Source organism: Trichosurus vulpecula, chromosome 1 (genome assembly GCF_011100635.1).
Source record: "Trichosurus vulpecula isolate mTriVul1 chromosome 1, mTriVul1.pri, whole genome shotgun sequence".
NCBI lineage: Eukaryota > Metazoa > Chordata > Mammalia > Diprotodontia > Phalangeridae > Trichosurus > Trichosurus vulpecula.
In genome coordinates, this window is record NC_050573.1 from 394018114 (window position 1) to 394033114 (window position 15001).

Consider the following 15001-nt stretch of genomic DNA (forward strand, 5'->3'; position numbering starts at 1 on the left):
CAATGTTAACTTTTTCATCAAGACAGAACCCTCAGCCTGGGTACTGCACAGCTTTTCCAGCCCTTCCTCCTTGTCTGCACTCTGAGATAGCATTACACTCTTTCATCCAAAAGCAGTTCCCCCTAAGCCTGAGATCTGCTGAGCAAAATTTCCAGGTCCCTTCCCTTGACTGAGATCTGAGGTATTTTCCAACTCAGAAACTATAGATGGCAGCGCAAGAAAAGATAAAAGTAAAATCTTTCCCCTCCAGTCAGCCCTTCTCAACAGCAAATCTTTTCTTCAAGCAGCAAATAATAGTGTAGTCTCTGAGGTCTTACTGTGACCCAGCACTAAGGGTTCTTCTCAAATACAGTAGGAGGTCCGGTCTTGATAAACCTACTGCTCTAGAGCAGAGTGTCTTGGGTTAAATAATACATCTCAATCTCATAATAAGAAGCCAAAATCCACATTTCTGCATCAACACCACAAATAGGTATTATACAGTTGTCTCATAGTCACTAAATAGTTATAAATAATAGGGCTTCCCAAGTTTTGATCTTAAAGTCCTCATGTTTATCTTACACAAATCAGATATAGGAATTTTGCTGTCTTTACTGTGAGTGTCTTCTCTGTGGGGCTGCTTTTTCAGTGTTTCACAACTGTCCTTGATTCTGCCCTTTTCTATTAATAAAACTCCACATCTGAATGGGATACCACCTTTTATGAGGTATAAAGGAGGGGATGAGTACTCAGGCTCTTGAGGGGTGGGGATAAGAGGAGACAAGTTGACCCTCTCTCATCCAAGCTGGAAGTGCAACAGCCACTCACGGGCCCAATTTCAGTACTAAAGAGCGGACAGCTTTAATTTGCTGTTTCTCCTGACTTGGGGCAGTTCACTCTTCTTTAGCTAGTCTTGTGGTTCTCTGCTCCTGAGGATCCAACTCTTCACAACCCCATATGGAGTTTTCTTGGCAAAGATACTAGAGTAGTTTGCTGTTTCCTTCTCAAGCTCATTTTACAAATGAGGAACTGAGGCAAACAGGGTTAAGTAACTTGCCCAGGGTCACATAACTGGTAAGTGTCTGAGGCCAGATAAGAACTCAGGAAGATGAATCTTCCAGATTCCAGGCCCTATTTTATCTGCTGTACCATCTAGTAGCCCAAAGTCTGAGAATATCACCAAAAGGTTTGAGGCCTTTTAAATGTAAAGTAGTTTCCCCCTGCCTAACTTTATATGGTCATTTGCTTTATAGTTATTAGTTTAGTTTTTTTCCTCCCCACAATTCATTTGACATTAGACTTTTAGTATTAGGAAAGGAAAGGAAAGTTTTGAGTTTTTCTGTAAAATTAGTAAAAAAAAATCTGTAAAATTTCCTATAAAATAGTCATCTCGACTATTGAGAGCATCTGAGTATGTCTTTCAAATTAGAAATCAAATCAATATCTTGATCAACTCGTATTATTTTTAAAGACACTGTGTCAGCTTTATAAGTGTTAATTATTATAAATAAAGTACTTAGCAACACTCAGTGACAGGGGTCAGCAAGTCCTGGCAGCTATGCTAGAAGGTGGCATGTTAGGCCATCAGCCAGTAGTATGGCACATCACCTCTTTGTTGTCACTTAACCTGCTGCTACCCATGCTGTTAATATTTTACCTCCACTGCCTTTTATTAATCTCTGGTATCATTCTTTTCCCCATTGCTATTCCAGTCACTTGCCCGTGTGCCTTTTTCTCACCCCTGAACAACTTAAGTATATTTTAAACATAGGTACTTTCAGAGTGGTCTTTTAAGGTTTTAACCATATTTATCATCATTAAATATGGCCTAGTGGTCTCCTAACTCTTCTAGTCAGGATCTGTTTGGCCCAGCACAACAAGTAAAACAGATCGTGTCTTCTTTCTGCCATGGGTAGGAACTTTTGTCCTTTAAAAACAGATATGTTGACATATAGAGATTTACTCAAAGCCAAGTTACACATCTTCACAGTTTATGTATTAGAGCCATTCAGCTACACCTGAGCTAGGCCCTGTACCTGCTCTGGTATAGCAAATTAAGGGACTGGTTAAGGAAAGCAGTTGAGGAAGTTTTGGAGGGCACATTTTAAAAATAATCATATTACACGCATGAGTGAAAATGGAAGAAAATGTTTGGCAGAGTCTTCTGTTCTTTCCAAACCTCATTTAGTACCTCTCTTTACTTCCTCATCCTTTATCCATTCCCTCTCATTTCTGCTTCTGTATCCTTTTTTTTTTGACCTGTTATTCTCACCATTTCCTTTATTCTGACACTCACTCATAACCTTCCCATCCTTCCTATTCATTGACACATTTCCTGTAAATCAAATAGCCATTTTGTAAAAATTAAAGTTACGTGTACTTCTAATTACTTAAACTCCATTTGAAAGTCTTAACATTCTTTTTTTGTCCTCATTCAGCAAACATTTGGTATAACATCAAAGGAAATAACTACATTTCAGTGTTAGACTCTCTTAAAACTTTTATCACCCTTCTGGTTCTCATAAGTGTTTCTTTTAATTCCAGTTTTTGAAAAAGTCTTGATAATGTCTATGTATTTTTCTCCTATGTAAAATAATAAAAAACATTGTGTTCTAAAAATAGTACAGAATGAAATCTTATTACTTAAATATTTGTTACAATTCATTTAATGAAATTTCTGGTTCTGATATTGCCACATATTACAAAGAGAAAAAAAAACTCTTAAATTTTAAAACCAGTCCATTTTTTTCTTACAGCAAAAGACAAAGTAGCCCTTTTGATTGGGAATATGAATTATTGGAATCACCCTAAACTTAAGGCTCCCTTGGTAGATGTCTATGAATTGACCAATTTGTTAAGACAACTAGATTTCAAGGTGGTTTCATTATTGGATCTTACTGAATATGAAATGCGCAATGCTGTGGATGAATTTTTATTACTTCTGGACCAAGGAGTATATGGTGAGTTTTTTGTGGTATTCTCTTGATTTTCACATTCCCCCGAAATCATTCAAACTATTCAATATCCACTAATCACCAAATGTTATATGTTTTGTTTTAAAATCTTTTGTAACACCTAGCATAGCATTCATATTGTTAGTCATAGCATGTGTGTTAAATAAATAGAAGCTCAGATAAAATTACATAATAGCTAATCATATTAGAAGTTTAAAAAAACTATACCTTTCATTTGAACTACAAATTCCTTATCTATATTCTTATTTTAGATTGGATACCAATACCAAACTGTTACTACTACTATTTTTCATTCCTTAATGAACACATTCCTAGTTCATGTATTGTTTTTTAAAAGTGAAAAAGAAAAAAAAAAGAATTCTGCTTTACCTGTAATGATTTCTCATCATAAAAATATTGTTTATTTTTCCTTTATGTAACCTTTCAGAAATAAATCCTAAACTTAGAGAAGATTTTAGCATAACTATTATAGAGGATGCAGATTCACAAATAGTTATAGGATTTTTCTTTTTCCATGATTTTTTCTGTAGAAATCAGGGTTCTGCATAAAACAAAAAGTATGGAGGAGTAAAAGGAGCACTAGATATGGGGTAAGGACTTGGAAATGAATCTTGGTACTACTATTCAGTACAAGGGGCAGCTAGGTGGTACAATGGATAGAGCACCAGGCCTGGAGTCAGGAAGATCTGAGTTCAAATCCAGCCTTAGACACTTACTATCTGTATGACCCTCGGCAAATCCCTCTCAGTTCCTCATCTAAAATGGGGATACACTGCAGAAGTGCATGGTAAACCAGTCCAGTATCTTTGCCAAGAAAACCTCACGGACAAGTCCATGGGGTCCTGTGGATAAGACCGAATGACTGAACAACAACTCCTACTTCAATCCGTGTGACTTTAGACAAGCCTGTTAGCTTCTTTGGGCCTGCTTTCTCATCTGTAAAAATGAGGAGATTGGACTAGATGAAGACTAATATTCCTTCCAACTTTAAAATCCCATGCTTCTAAGTAGAGCCATGAAATGAGTTGCTAATTTCCAGGTTACCTGACCACCAGAATGGAGGATGAGACATTCTCTTTGATCCTCACAACCTCTCAGAACTCTCTGTGATGTGAATCATGCACAAGAGGTAAAGCAATTTCTCTGCAGTTTAAGACACCAAGAACCTTAATGAGATAACAACCTAAAGAACCAACAGCAGAGAAAGCTAATTTCTAACCTCTGCCGTACTTATTCAGCACCCCTGCCGCCACTGACCATCAAGGTCTCTCAGAGCTGCACCAGCCAACCTGCAGGTTTTCAAAAGAACACACCTGTGTCCTTTGCCCCTCCTGTCTGCCCCCACCAGTCAAGGAAAGCCAAAAGCCAGAGCTTACTCTGACTGGGAGTGCAGCGTGATGATGCTTTGTGTTCACGTAGAGCTTAAATAGAGAACTGAGGAACAGAGGGACCTCAGCAAACCTGAGAGAAAAGGGCCTGGCAGCTAGCTGGGCCAGTTCTTTTCTCCCAGAAGTCACTTGGGGCAGAGCCTGAAGCAAGTAAAATGTGAATTGCCCAGCATAAGAGGAGGCTGAGACTGCCTTGAGTTTCCACCGTCAAGAATAACAGTCTAAATATGTTAAATAAATAAATTAATTTAAAAAAAAAAAAGAAAAACAGTCAACGGGGAAGGGGTTTAATAATGAATATTGAAAAGAAGGCTGAAATTATCAGAGATCTCAGAGGCAAGAAAACTCAGTAAGACCTTGAGTACAAGCAGAAAAGCTAACAGGGAAGATATTAATAAGAGAAGGAATATGGCCTACAAACCTGACTATTAATGAAAAAAGACAGTTGTTTGACAAAAAAAAAAAAAAAAAGTATGTGAACCATTCCTATGAAGATATTAGTAGTGAGAAGAAATTGCTAGTAAAGACCAATGAAAGATAAGTATGTTTCTAGAAAATTAATATGAAGATTATTTTTTAGATTACATAAACATTATTTGTATAGGTCAGAATTGCTATAATTAACTTGTGCCCTGAAAAAAGAGAAATACAAGTTTACTATATCCTAGGCAAAAAGGGAAAAACAAAAATAAATTAGATTTAGCCCCCTCTAGAGGAACTTACAGGAATACAGGAACTAAAATGTGTACAAGTAATACTTGGATATTGTGATGGATCTGGAATCTCAACCATGTGGGTATTCCTTGTAATGAAGATTATAGTTCTCATCTTCTGCCAACCTTGTCCATGTCTTCCTGTCATCCTTTAAGGGGGGATCTTCCATTACTCCAAGGAGAGCATTTGACATCACTGTGGTGATATCTACTGCATGACTGATTCACCTCATTTACTAATAATAAATTTCTTTCATACTACTTCTCCTGAACACTTTGTTATCAGTAATATTCTGCAGTCTAGTGCTTACCATACACTTCTCCATTTTCCTTTGGGTGACCTGCAACTTTAATTCTTTGAAAATGGTCCTATTAGTCTGAATGCAGATCAAAACTTTTTTTTAATACTTTATCTTTCTTGTTTTTTTTTATTTTGCAACATGGCTAATACAGAAATGTTTTGCATGACTGCCTGTGTATAATCTATACCTAACTGCTTGTTCTCTCAGAGGGAGGGAAGGAGAGGAAGGGAGAGAGAATTTGGAACTCAAAATTTTAAAAACAAAAGCTAATTGTTTTTACATCTAATTTGACAAAAATATATTGAAATTTTTGCAGTTAAAAAATAGTCCTATCCCATGCTTTGAAGCATAGAGCATCACTGGAAAAATATTGGCCCTAAAAATACAGATATTTGTTTTCAGTAGGAGCTTAGGATCATTAGCAGCACTGCGTTTTTTCCCAGTTATAATTTAGCTCACTCTCTTCATAGTCACCTCTGGGTGCACTTCATTGTGCATCTGCTGTCCAAGATACATGTACTGATATATGAACTCAAGGGGCTATCTCCTTGCACATTAACAGTATTAATAGAACACATTCATTGACCACTTGGTTTTTGTTATGTACATAGTTACGCTAATCTCCTCAGTGACTATGGATCCATTTAGGAGACTTTGCAGCATTCCTGGCTTTGATGCTATTAGCACAATACTATCTCCAAATAAGAACATCAGTAAAACTTCACCATCTACAGGGAATTGTAGCTGAAGCTGGATTTGAACTCAGGTCCAATGCTCTATCAACTTCTCCAGCGAGGTGCCCCTAACAAACCTGTTTTCATTGTGATAAGTAATGGATCTAATAATCCCAGCTGTTCTTTGATACAGAGAGATATAGTCTGAATTCATTAGAATGAAAGTTGAACAAGAGAATCTTTAAGGTCTCTTCTTAGTCTGTTTTAAAGAAAAGTGTCTTAAAATTATAAATAAATCTGCAAGGGTATTTTTGTTTCATCTTCCAAACAGATCTTTGACCTTTAATTTCATAGAAAAGACTAGTCAACTTAAAATAGTAAGATATCTACTTACTTTAACATAGTAAAAAAAAGTTTCCCAACAAATAGAATTAACTAATTGTGGAAATGAAAATTATTTACTTTTTCACTTTTGAATTATACTACTGTCACATATTTGCATGTCAGTAAAAATCTAAGTATTTCCTCTCCTTAATTTCATTCTAAGATTACTATTACCAAAAAAAATTGAAAACGATATGCAACTTTTAAAAAATCAATCTTAATTTTATCTCCTAACTTCTCTGACCAATAGCAATTTGATGCTCATTCATGTTTGTCCTCTATTAGGTAAAATTTATGTAACATTATAGCCTTGTCTCCTTTTTTAAGTTATTGTTTTTGGACTAAATAAATATTGTTCTCATTTTATCTTGCGTAGTTCATATATAGATGTATAAAAATATTCATCTCCCATAATGGTCATCTGTAGGTTCTCCAAAGTTCTTATATTTTTTCATGGTACTTTTTCACATGATACAAAGAGGATGATTTTATGTAACTTCATTTTATGGAAAATTGTTTACAAATAAAGTAGCTTTTAAACCAATAAATTTCTTAATAAACCTAGCAAAGTAGGGTTTTTTTTAATTAAAATGGTCATTAATTTACCCCTTTAATAGTAAACCTCCATAGCCATATGGTTAACTGTGGAAAAATGTCTAGTACAATATGAAGAGAGAAAAGTGGCACCATCTGCTGGATAGAGCAGAAACTTGTGTCACAGTTAACCCAACATGCTTTTCTGATTCTAAGCTTTATTCTCTCAGAGACTACAAGTCCTAATTGCTGCCTCTCAGGCTCCTTCTTAAGGAAATCAGAAGGCAATGTGGAAATGTGATTAGAGCCTCTTATTTTATTGTTACTAAGAATCAAAATTTCTGCTTCTACAACTGTTTGGCTGTGAAAAGTAGGAGAGATACAGGATAATAGCTTGAAATGAGAGCTGGGTCAAGCGAAGGACCAGGGACGTTTAATGTTTGTTGGCAACAAAGAAAGAACAAGTGAGCAAAGAGAAATTGAAGATTAGAGAAAAGAGGGATAATTGAAAGGGTAGGCTTTTGGAGGAGACAGGCTCAAAGATTCCAAAGGACTGATTGGTCCTGGTGAGAATGGTTACCAATCGTATACTAGAGTGAATGGGGAAGAGAACAGGGACATGTAGAGTACCCTTGAGAGGCAGAATAGGGAAGAAATTCAAAATAGATGCTCTCGACTTAGGAAAGAAGGCAAGGTCTTCTGCTAAGAGAAAGCGAAGGGGTGTGGTATGGCATAGGTGGCTTGAGAAGCAAAGATTTAGAATAGTTGCTGTGAGAAATGGGACAGAAAACCAATCAAGGAAATATAAGGATTGCTGTGCTACAGTGAGGGGCTAGTTCAGATTAAATAACATAAGTTTTAGTGGACCTAGTCATCAGAATTGGGTGACTTCCTCTAGCAGTGTTCAATAGAATGCAAAATGGAGTAGAGGAAGGAGGTGGTCCGGAGTTAAGATTTAGTAAGGCCTAGGGAATCAAGAGTAGAGGACAGTGTGTAGTTCAGTTGGTTAAGGGGAAAAGGGGGGGGGAAGTGAGGTCAGGAGATAGAGTGGGAGAACTGGAAAGGGGTGGAGAGTGCATGGAGGTCATGGTGAGAATGCAGAATAAATTTAGAAGGGGTATGGTAGAGGGTGAGATAGATACTCTCTTCACTGGTATAGATTGCAGACTACCCCTGATTCTGTGCAATTCTTGTCCCTCTATTTCTATAAATCCACCATAGAAAGTCTTTCCAAATCACTAAAAGGTTTTCTCCAGTTTTAAAATATATTTTATGGTACCCATGGTAGTATTCAGGCTTGCCTTTTTTTTTCAAACTTCTGTGCTTGACGTAGTTCCTTTTCAAGTCATTCATTGATGATGGCTCTTGATGATGGTAATAACAACCTTCACTTATGGTACTGTAAGGTTCTCAAAACATGCTTCTTACAAAAGCCTTATGAAGTAGTGCAAGAGTTATTAATTCATTTAATCTCATACAATTTATTCTTGATAATATACTGGAGGTTATGAAACAAAAGTTGATAATAAGAAGGTGAAGGACCTGTCCATTATTAGTGGACTCTCTTAATGGGCTGTTTTATAATAGACTAAAGTTACATTTAGCTTTATAAAACTAGAATGAAATTTTCTAGTTTTGATTTCAACCTAAAGTTGTTTTAATGCTGTCCTAAAAAGACTTACCTGGATTTGTTTTTTGTGATAGCTTACAGATCACAGAAAAATTTTGTAATGTAAATTCAACATCTGGGTAATAATCTGTTATGTTCATCTTACCAATAATTCAGCATTGAAACTACATTTCATAGTCAGTATATATATATATATATTTTGTCAGAGCCAATGGTCACAGAGCCAAAGATTTTCTGTAATCCTAACATATATGTATATATAAAACTCTTACTAGTGCTTCTCTTTCCCCAACCCAGACATTATCTGTTGAATATTTAAAGTACATGCCACTGTTCTGGGTGCTATTTCAGTTCTCTTGCAAACTATGACTTTTTCCACTTTGACCTGTAAAATAACTCTGTATATAAAAATGTGCAGGCACTTTTCTTTAAGAGAATATATATATATATATATATATATGTGTGTGTGTGTGTGTGTGTGTACACACACACACACACACACACACACACACACACACACACACATAAAGAGAAAGAGAGACTCTGCACAACCTAGTTGGCTTTATTTCTTAGAGGTTGTTGGTGAAATTTAGTAAAGCAATACTTTGCACAAAAAGTTGTAAAGCCAGGAAAATTTTATTTTCTCTTTTTTTCATAGATGCTTTGTGTAGTGATAAAATTTAGAAGCACATAAAAGTTGCTGTCACTTTTCAAATTGTTTGTAACTTATTAGTTTTAATGGGCACACCTCCAGATTTTAAGGGAGCAGCTGTTGAACCTATTGGCGCCTTATTTCACATATTTATAATGCTTACCATCTTATTGTGCAATAACATTTGGTTGCCAGGAAAGTGACATTTCAAAGCTTGTTTGTTGGTAGCGTTAAAGATAAACAGTAATTATTAATGTAGGGAGAGGATTCTGGGAAGATGGCAGAGTAGGTCAGAAAACTTTCAGTTCTCCACAAAAAAAGAGAACTATCACCTCAGAGAAGCAGAAATAAACACAGGGTAAAGGAGTTGTACTCCTAAGGCAATTTGAGAAGACCCCAGGAAAGACCCAACCTCCAGGGGCAGAGGTTTGGCCTGAGTGAAGTGGAAAAACCTCCAGGCAGACTGCAGAATCAACAAAAAACAAGCCCTGAGAGAAGCTGGGGTAAGAGGCAGCCTCAGCCTTAGAAACTTTCATTTCACAGACAGTGTGGGGAGTCTGATGGCTGAGTAGAAGATTGAAGGACCTTCCATTGTTGAGAGACACCAAGCACAGCTGTACTAATCAGTCCTGCATTGTGGCTATGGGGAAAAGGAGCTAGCACACACCAAGTGAATGGAGTAACAAGGGGCAAGGACCCTGTTGGCTGTGGGCACTTGTGGTAGAGCAGAGTCCCTGGTTTCAGTTCTGGGGCAGAGAGGACAGCTGTAGTTTGCAGCTACCAGAGGGACCACAGGGAGCATGATCATTTGCAGGACAGTATGGCTGGGGGCCCTAACTGAGACTTAGGATTGGAGAGGAGAGCCCAAGGTTGGGCCCCTGAGAAAGACCTCAGAAAATAACAGTAAGAAGGAACTGAGGCTTGGGGCATCATTCTACATACCTCAGGACTACAACTTGATTACACTAGTAGCTGCTAAAGGAAAAAAAAGTAAATAAATATAAATGAGTAAGCAAAGGAGAAAGAACCTAACCGTAGATAGTTATTATGGGGACAGAGAAGATCTGGATTTATATTCAGAAGAAGATAATGGAGCTAAAAAAAAAGCCACTCCTTTTTTTAATGAGAGACATCAAATGGTCCCAAGAACAAAAAGAATTCTTGGAAGAACTTAAAAGGGACTTTAAAAATCAAATAAGAGAGATCAAGGAAAAATTAGAAAAAAAAGAGCAATTCAAGAAAATTATGAAAAGAAAGTCAACCAACTGGAAATAGAGAATCAGAAATTTAAGGAAGAAAATAATTCCTTGAAAACTAGAATTGGACAAGGGGAAGCTAATGACATTGTGTGACACCAAGAAATCATAAAAACAAAATCAAAAGAATGAAAAAAATAGAAGAAAGTGAAACGTCTTATCAGAAGAAACAACCAATCTGGAGAACAGATCAAGGTGAAATAATATAGGAATAGTTAGATTGCCTGAAAATTATGATAAAAAAAGAATCTTGGTACAATAGTATAAGAAATTATCAAGGAAAATTGCCCTGAATTCTAGAATAAGAAGGCAAAATAGGAATAGAAAAAATCCACCAGTCGCCACCTGAAAGAGATCCCAGGAGGAAAGCTTAGAGGAATATTATAGCCAAGTTTCACAGCTCCCAGGTTAAGGAGAAAATATTGGAGGCAACAAGAAAAAAAAAACCAATTTAAATATCATGGAGCTACAATAAGAATTACACAAAATCTGGTAGCTACTATATTGAAGGACCATAGATCTTGGAATACTATATTCTGTAAAGCAAAAGAGCTGAGGCTACAACCAGAGGTAACGTACAAATGGCATAACTCAGCAGGATCTGCGTTTTAAAAGGAAAGTATGGCGTTTTGGGGTACTGGGGTGACTGAATGTTTCCCAGTTTTTGGATTGCTCTTTGTATTTGGGGTGGCTATGGTTCTGTTGAGCCCCAGGAGTGACAAAGGCCTGAAGGAAAACAGACTAGTGGTTTCCCAGGATCCCAGAACAGGGCCCCTGGAAGATAATCCCTCCTTCAGAGGGATTAAGTTGACAAGCCTGGCCTGGGAGGACTATGCTGCAGATTTGCCCAGAGGGGCTGGTATGGAGAAAGAAGAAGTAGACGGTGGCTGCCGAAATATTGATCCAGACAGAGCAGAAGACTGCCCGCATGGGAACTTTGGAAAGCTGAAAGCGCTGAGCTGCCTTGGAGCTGACTTTGGTGAGAGGAGTGAAATGGTGGAGAATCACCTACATTCCAGCAGAAGCCAGGTGAGGCCATCCAGAGTTGGAACCCAGGAGCTTGGAATTCAGCCCTGGGGCAAGATGGAAACTTTGCAGCAAGGGGCTAAGTGTGCCTTTCTTCTGCCTCCCCCTTGGGCTGCTTGGGATCCAGGAGGGAGGGGTGGATTTGTTTTTGTTGGGGTGGGGGAAGTACCTTGGACCCCCAGGACCCCACCCTGTTGGCTTTATTGCCCAGCGGACCCTCAGGACTTGGAACCAGGGACTGGAACATAATGGGAAGAACAGATCCCAAAAGAACTTTGTTTGAACTCTTTATTTGAAATTGGGACTTTGGATGGCAAGTGGAAGCCTGCAATGGCAGTGTGATGCTCAAGAAGTACTTTATGAGTATGAGCTAAAGAGATTAACTTGCTTTGACCTAGGGGGTGGACATTTGAATTGTAAACAAATATTTGTGAATGTCACTGAATGATATGTTTTACTTTGTTGTGAATGATATGTTTTAGTTTCCTGCATAATTGGATCACAATGTATAATGGGTCAATTTTGTTCAAGGATCCATGGATGATTAGATTATGTATCCTGGAACAAGGGGTGGAGTGTGTTGGTAAAGAAAATGGGCTCTTAGCACTCAGTTCAACCAAGTGCCCTTGAAGAGTTTGGCCTTTGTTTCCTTGATTAGATTTGGGTGTCCTTGGTGACCTCCTTGCCTCAGGGGAGGGCCTAGTATACACATGAGTTTGAGTGACATGTTTGGGACATCAGAGGCTTTTAGACCACGTGGGTTCAAGTCGCCTCTTTGTGACAATTCTAGGTCACATGGGTGAGTTGCATGTGTGACTCACCCTTGACCCTGAAAAAGTTAAAAAAGTATAATTCTGAATAAAAAAAAATAGATGCATATTTAATAAACTCCAAGACTTTCAGGTTTTTGTGACAAAAACCCCAGCACTAACAGGAAAATTAGACATATAACATCCTGGAGAGATATAAGGCAAATGCTAAGACCAATTATAAGGGATGCAATAAGGTCAAATTGTTTATTTCATATATGTGAAAATATTAGCAGCACTCTTATGATTGTCATCGTTATTTGGGTAGTTTGAAAGAAAGGCATGGGCTGAGCTGAGTATGTTGGGGTGATTCTAAAGAAAAACTAAAACTGTAAGGAGAGGTAAAAAGGAGTACTCATCTCATAAAAATGAGGCATAAAAGGAAAAGTTGATACAGAAGAAGCTGGTGGGGGGAAGTCAGATAGTATAAAAAGTCTTCTAAATTCACAAAGAAATGAGGGCAAGGAGATAGAGTAGGGGGAGAGGATAAAGGAGGGACTCTTAGAGGGGTGGGCATGTTAAGGAATAGAAGGGCAAGGTAGAGGGTAGATAGATGTAAAGCAGAGGAGTGAGGAGGGATAGGGTAAATAGGGTGAGAAGGATAGTGAGGAAAAATAGGAAGGAGGGAAACAGACAAGTATAGAATGTGATTGGGACAAATTTACTCATAAAATGGAAACGATAGCAGATTAAAATTTTAAATTCAACAATATGTTGCTTTCAGGAAACATTATAAAAATGAGAGATAACACACAAAGATAAAATAAAGGGCAAGAGTAGAAATTAGTATGTAAAAAAAGCAAGGATAGTATTCATGATCTCAGACAAAGTTAAGGTTAAAATAGATTTCATCAAAAGTGAAAAACAGAGAAACTACACTGTGTAGGCAATATTAATCAATATTGTTTTAGATCATTTAAAATCCTGAGACGGTATAAAATATCTGAGAGTATACATGCCAAAAACAGACACAATCACTATATGAGTATAAACATAAAACATTTTATACAAATAAACTCAGATCTAAATAATTCAAGTAATATTTACTGCTTATGGTCAGATAAAGCCAATATAATTTTTAAAATTACAGTTTTATATAACTATTCTATTTACTCAATGTCATCCCAATTAAATTAATAAAACAATTATTTTACCGAGTTAGGAAAAAACAATAATGAAATTCATTTGGAAGAGCAAAAAGAAAATGGGGGAAAAAGATGTAAAGGAAGTAGATGCAGTAGTATCAGACTTTAAACTGTATTATAGAGTGAGAGCATTGTTGATGTATAAAAAGGATAATTTTAATTATTTTAAATTAAAATGCTCATATAAATAAAACTTATGTAGACAAGAATAAAAGGAATGCAGAAAATTGGGGGAAAAACTTTCATAGACAACCTCCCTAATATGGGAATCCACTCTATTACCTATCTAGCCTTTGACTGAATACTTCCAGGAAAGGCTCTATCTTTTGGTCACAGAATCTTTCAAAGACTTTTAACAGGGTCGTGAACTATGCTGGTGGAAAGAGTGAGTACAGATCCTTGACAACTTGAGAAAGGAGTTTGAACTTTACTTGAGAGGCAGTAAAAAGAACCACAAAGATTTTAACAGAGAAGTAACATGATGAAGTCTGCACAAGAAAGATTATACTGTCAGTGACATAAAGGATGAGTCAGAGGGGACAGTGAGGAGAGGTGGGAAGAGAAGTCAGAAGACTAAAACAGTGGTGGTCTAGGTTATTGAGTGGAAATGAAGACCTGTACTACCGGTGTGGGAATGACAGTTGTAAGAAGTGGATGAGTGAAAAACTGTGAGCAGAATCAGAAGATTTATAGGGCCACTTTATAATAAATACTAGTTGATTAATTTCATAAAATCACAGTAGGATTGAAAAGAAGATATTAGAGATCCCTAGTCCAGCCTCCCACACAATGGGAAGCAGTGTTGTACAGAAGAAAAGAGGGATGAATTTGAGTCTGAGAACCATTTACTTCCTCTGTGACTTTGGACAAGTCACCTACTTTCTTTGGACCAAAGTTTTTTCATCTACAAAATAAAGAAGGTCATATGAGATGGCTTCTACTGTTGTCATGAATAAATCTATCATCTTAATATGGGAATCCCCTCTATTACCTATCTAGCCTTTGACTGAATACTTCCAGCAAAGGGAAATTAAGAACCTCATACAACAGAACAATTTTAACCAATTCTTATTTAAATAGTGGTTGGGAATTGAACAACTTGTTAAGAATATAGTATCTAAAAATACTGTTCGAGTTTCTGGACCATGGCTTAAATTATGGGAATTATAGACTTTTAGCTAGGGATTGAGTGTAGTTAAGTGGGGCTAGAAGCTGTGTTTGCCTGGAGTTTTTCTAATCTAATCAAAAGGACTTTTAAACCGAAACTGCCTACACATATCCACTAGACCAGACTCAACAGAGAATAGTTACAGTATACAAACAAGAAAAGAAGTAGAGATGCCCGGAAATTCAAGGGAGACAAAATCCAAGAAAGGAGTCAGCACTAAAAATGTACAACCTCGGTTTTCTAAATATAGATAGACAAAATGTAGGTAATAGACAAAATGAACTAGAGTGCCTAATGCAAGGAGACAAATTAGATATCATAGTTATCACTGAGACTTGTCAGAATGAGACCTATGACTAGACTATT

At 37.0% G+C, this 15001-nt stretch overlaps 1 protein-coding gene across 3 annotated transcripts in view; it reads left to right on the forward strand.

The window, feature by feature from the left end:
• Positions 1 to 15001, forward strand: part of MALT1 (MALT1 paracaspase) — a 96193-nt gene that overhangs the window by 59563 nt on the left and 21629 nt on the right. For all 3 annotated transcript variants that reach the window (XM_036761093.1, XM_036761101.1, XM_036761109.1), the window contains one exon: positions 2736 to 2939. In XM_036761093.1, the coding sequence (XP_036616988.1) occupies positions 2736 to 2939 (204 nt within the window). The remainder of the gene's footprint in view (positions 1 to 2735; positions 2940 to 15001) is intronic.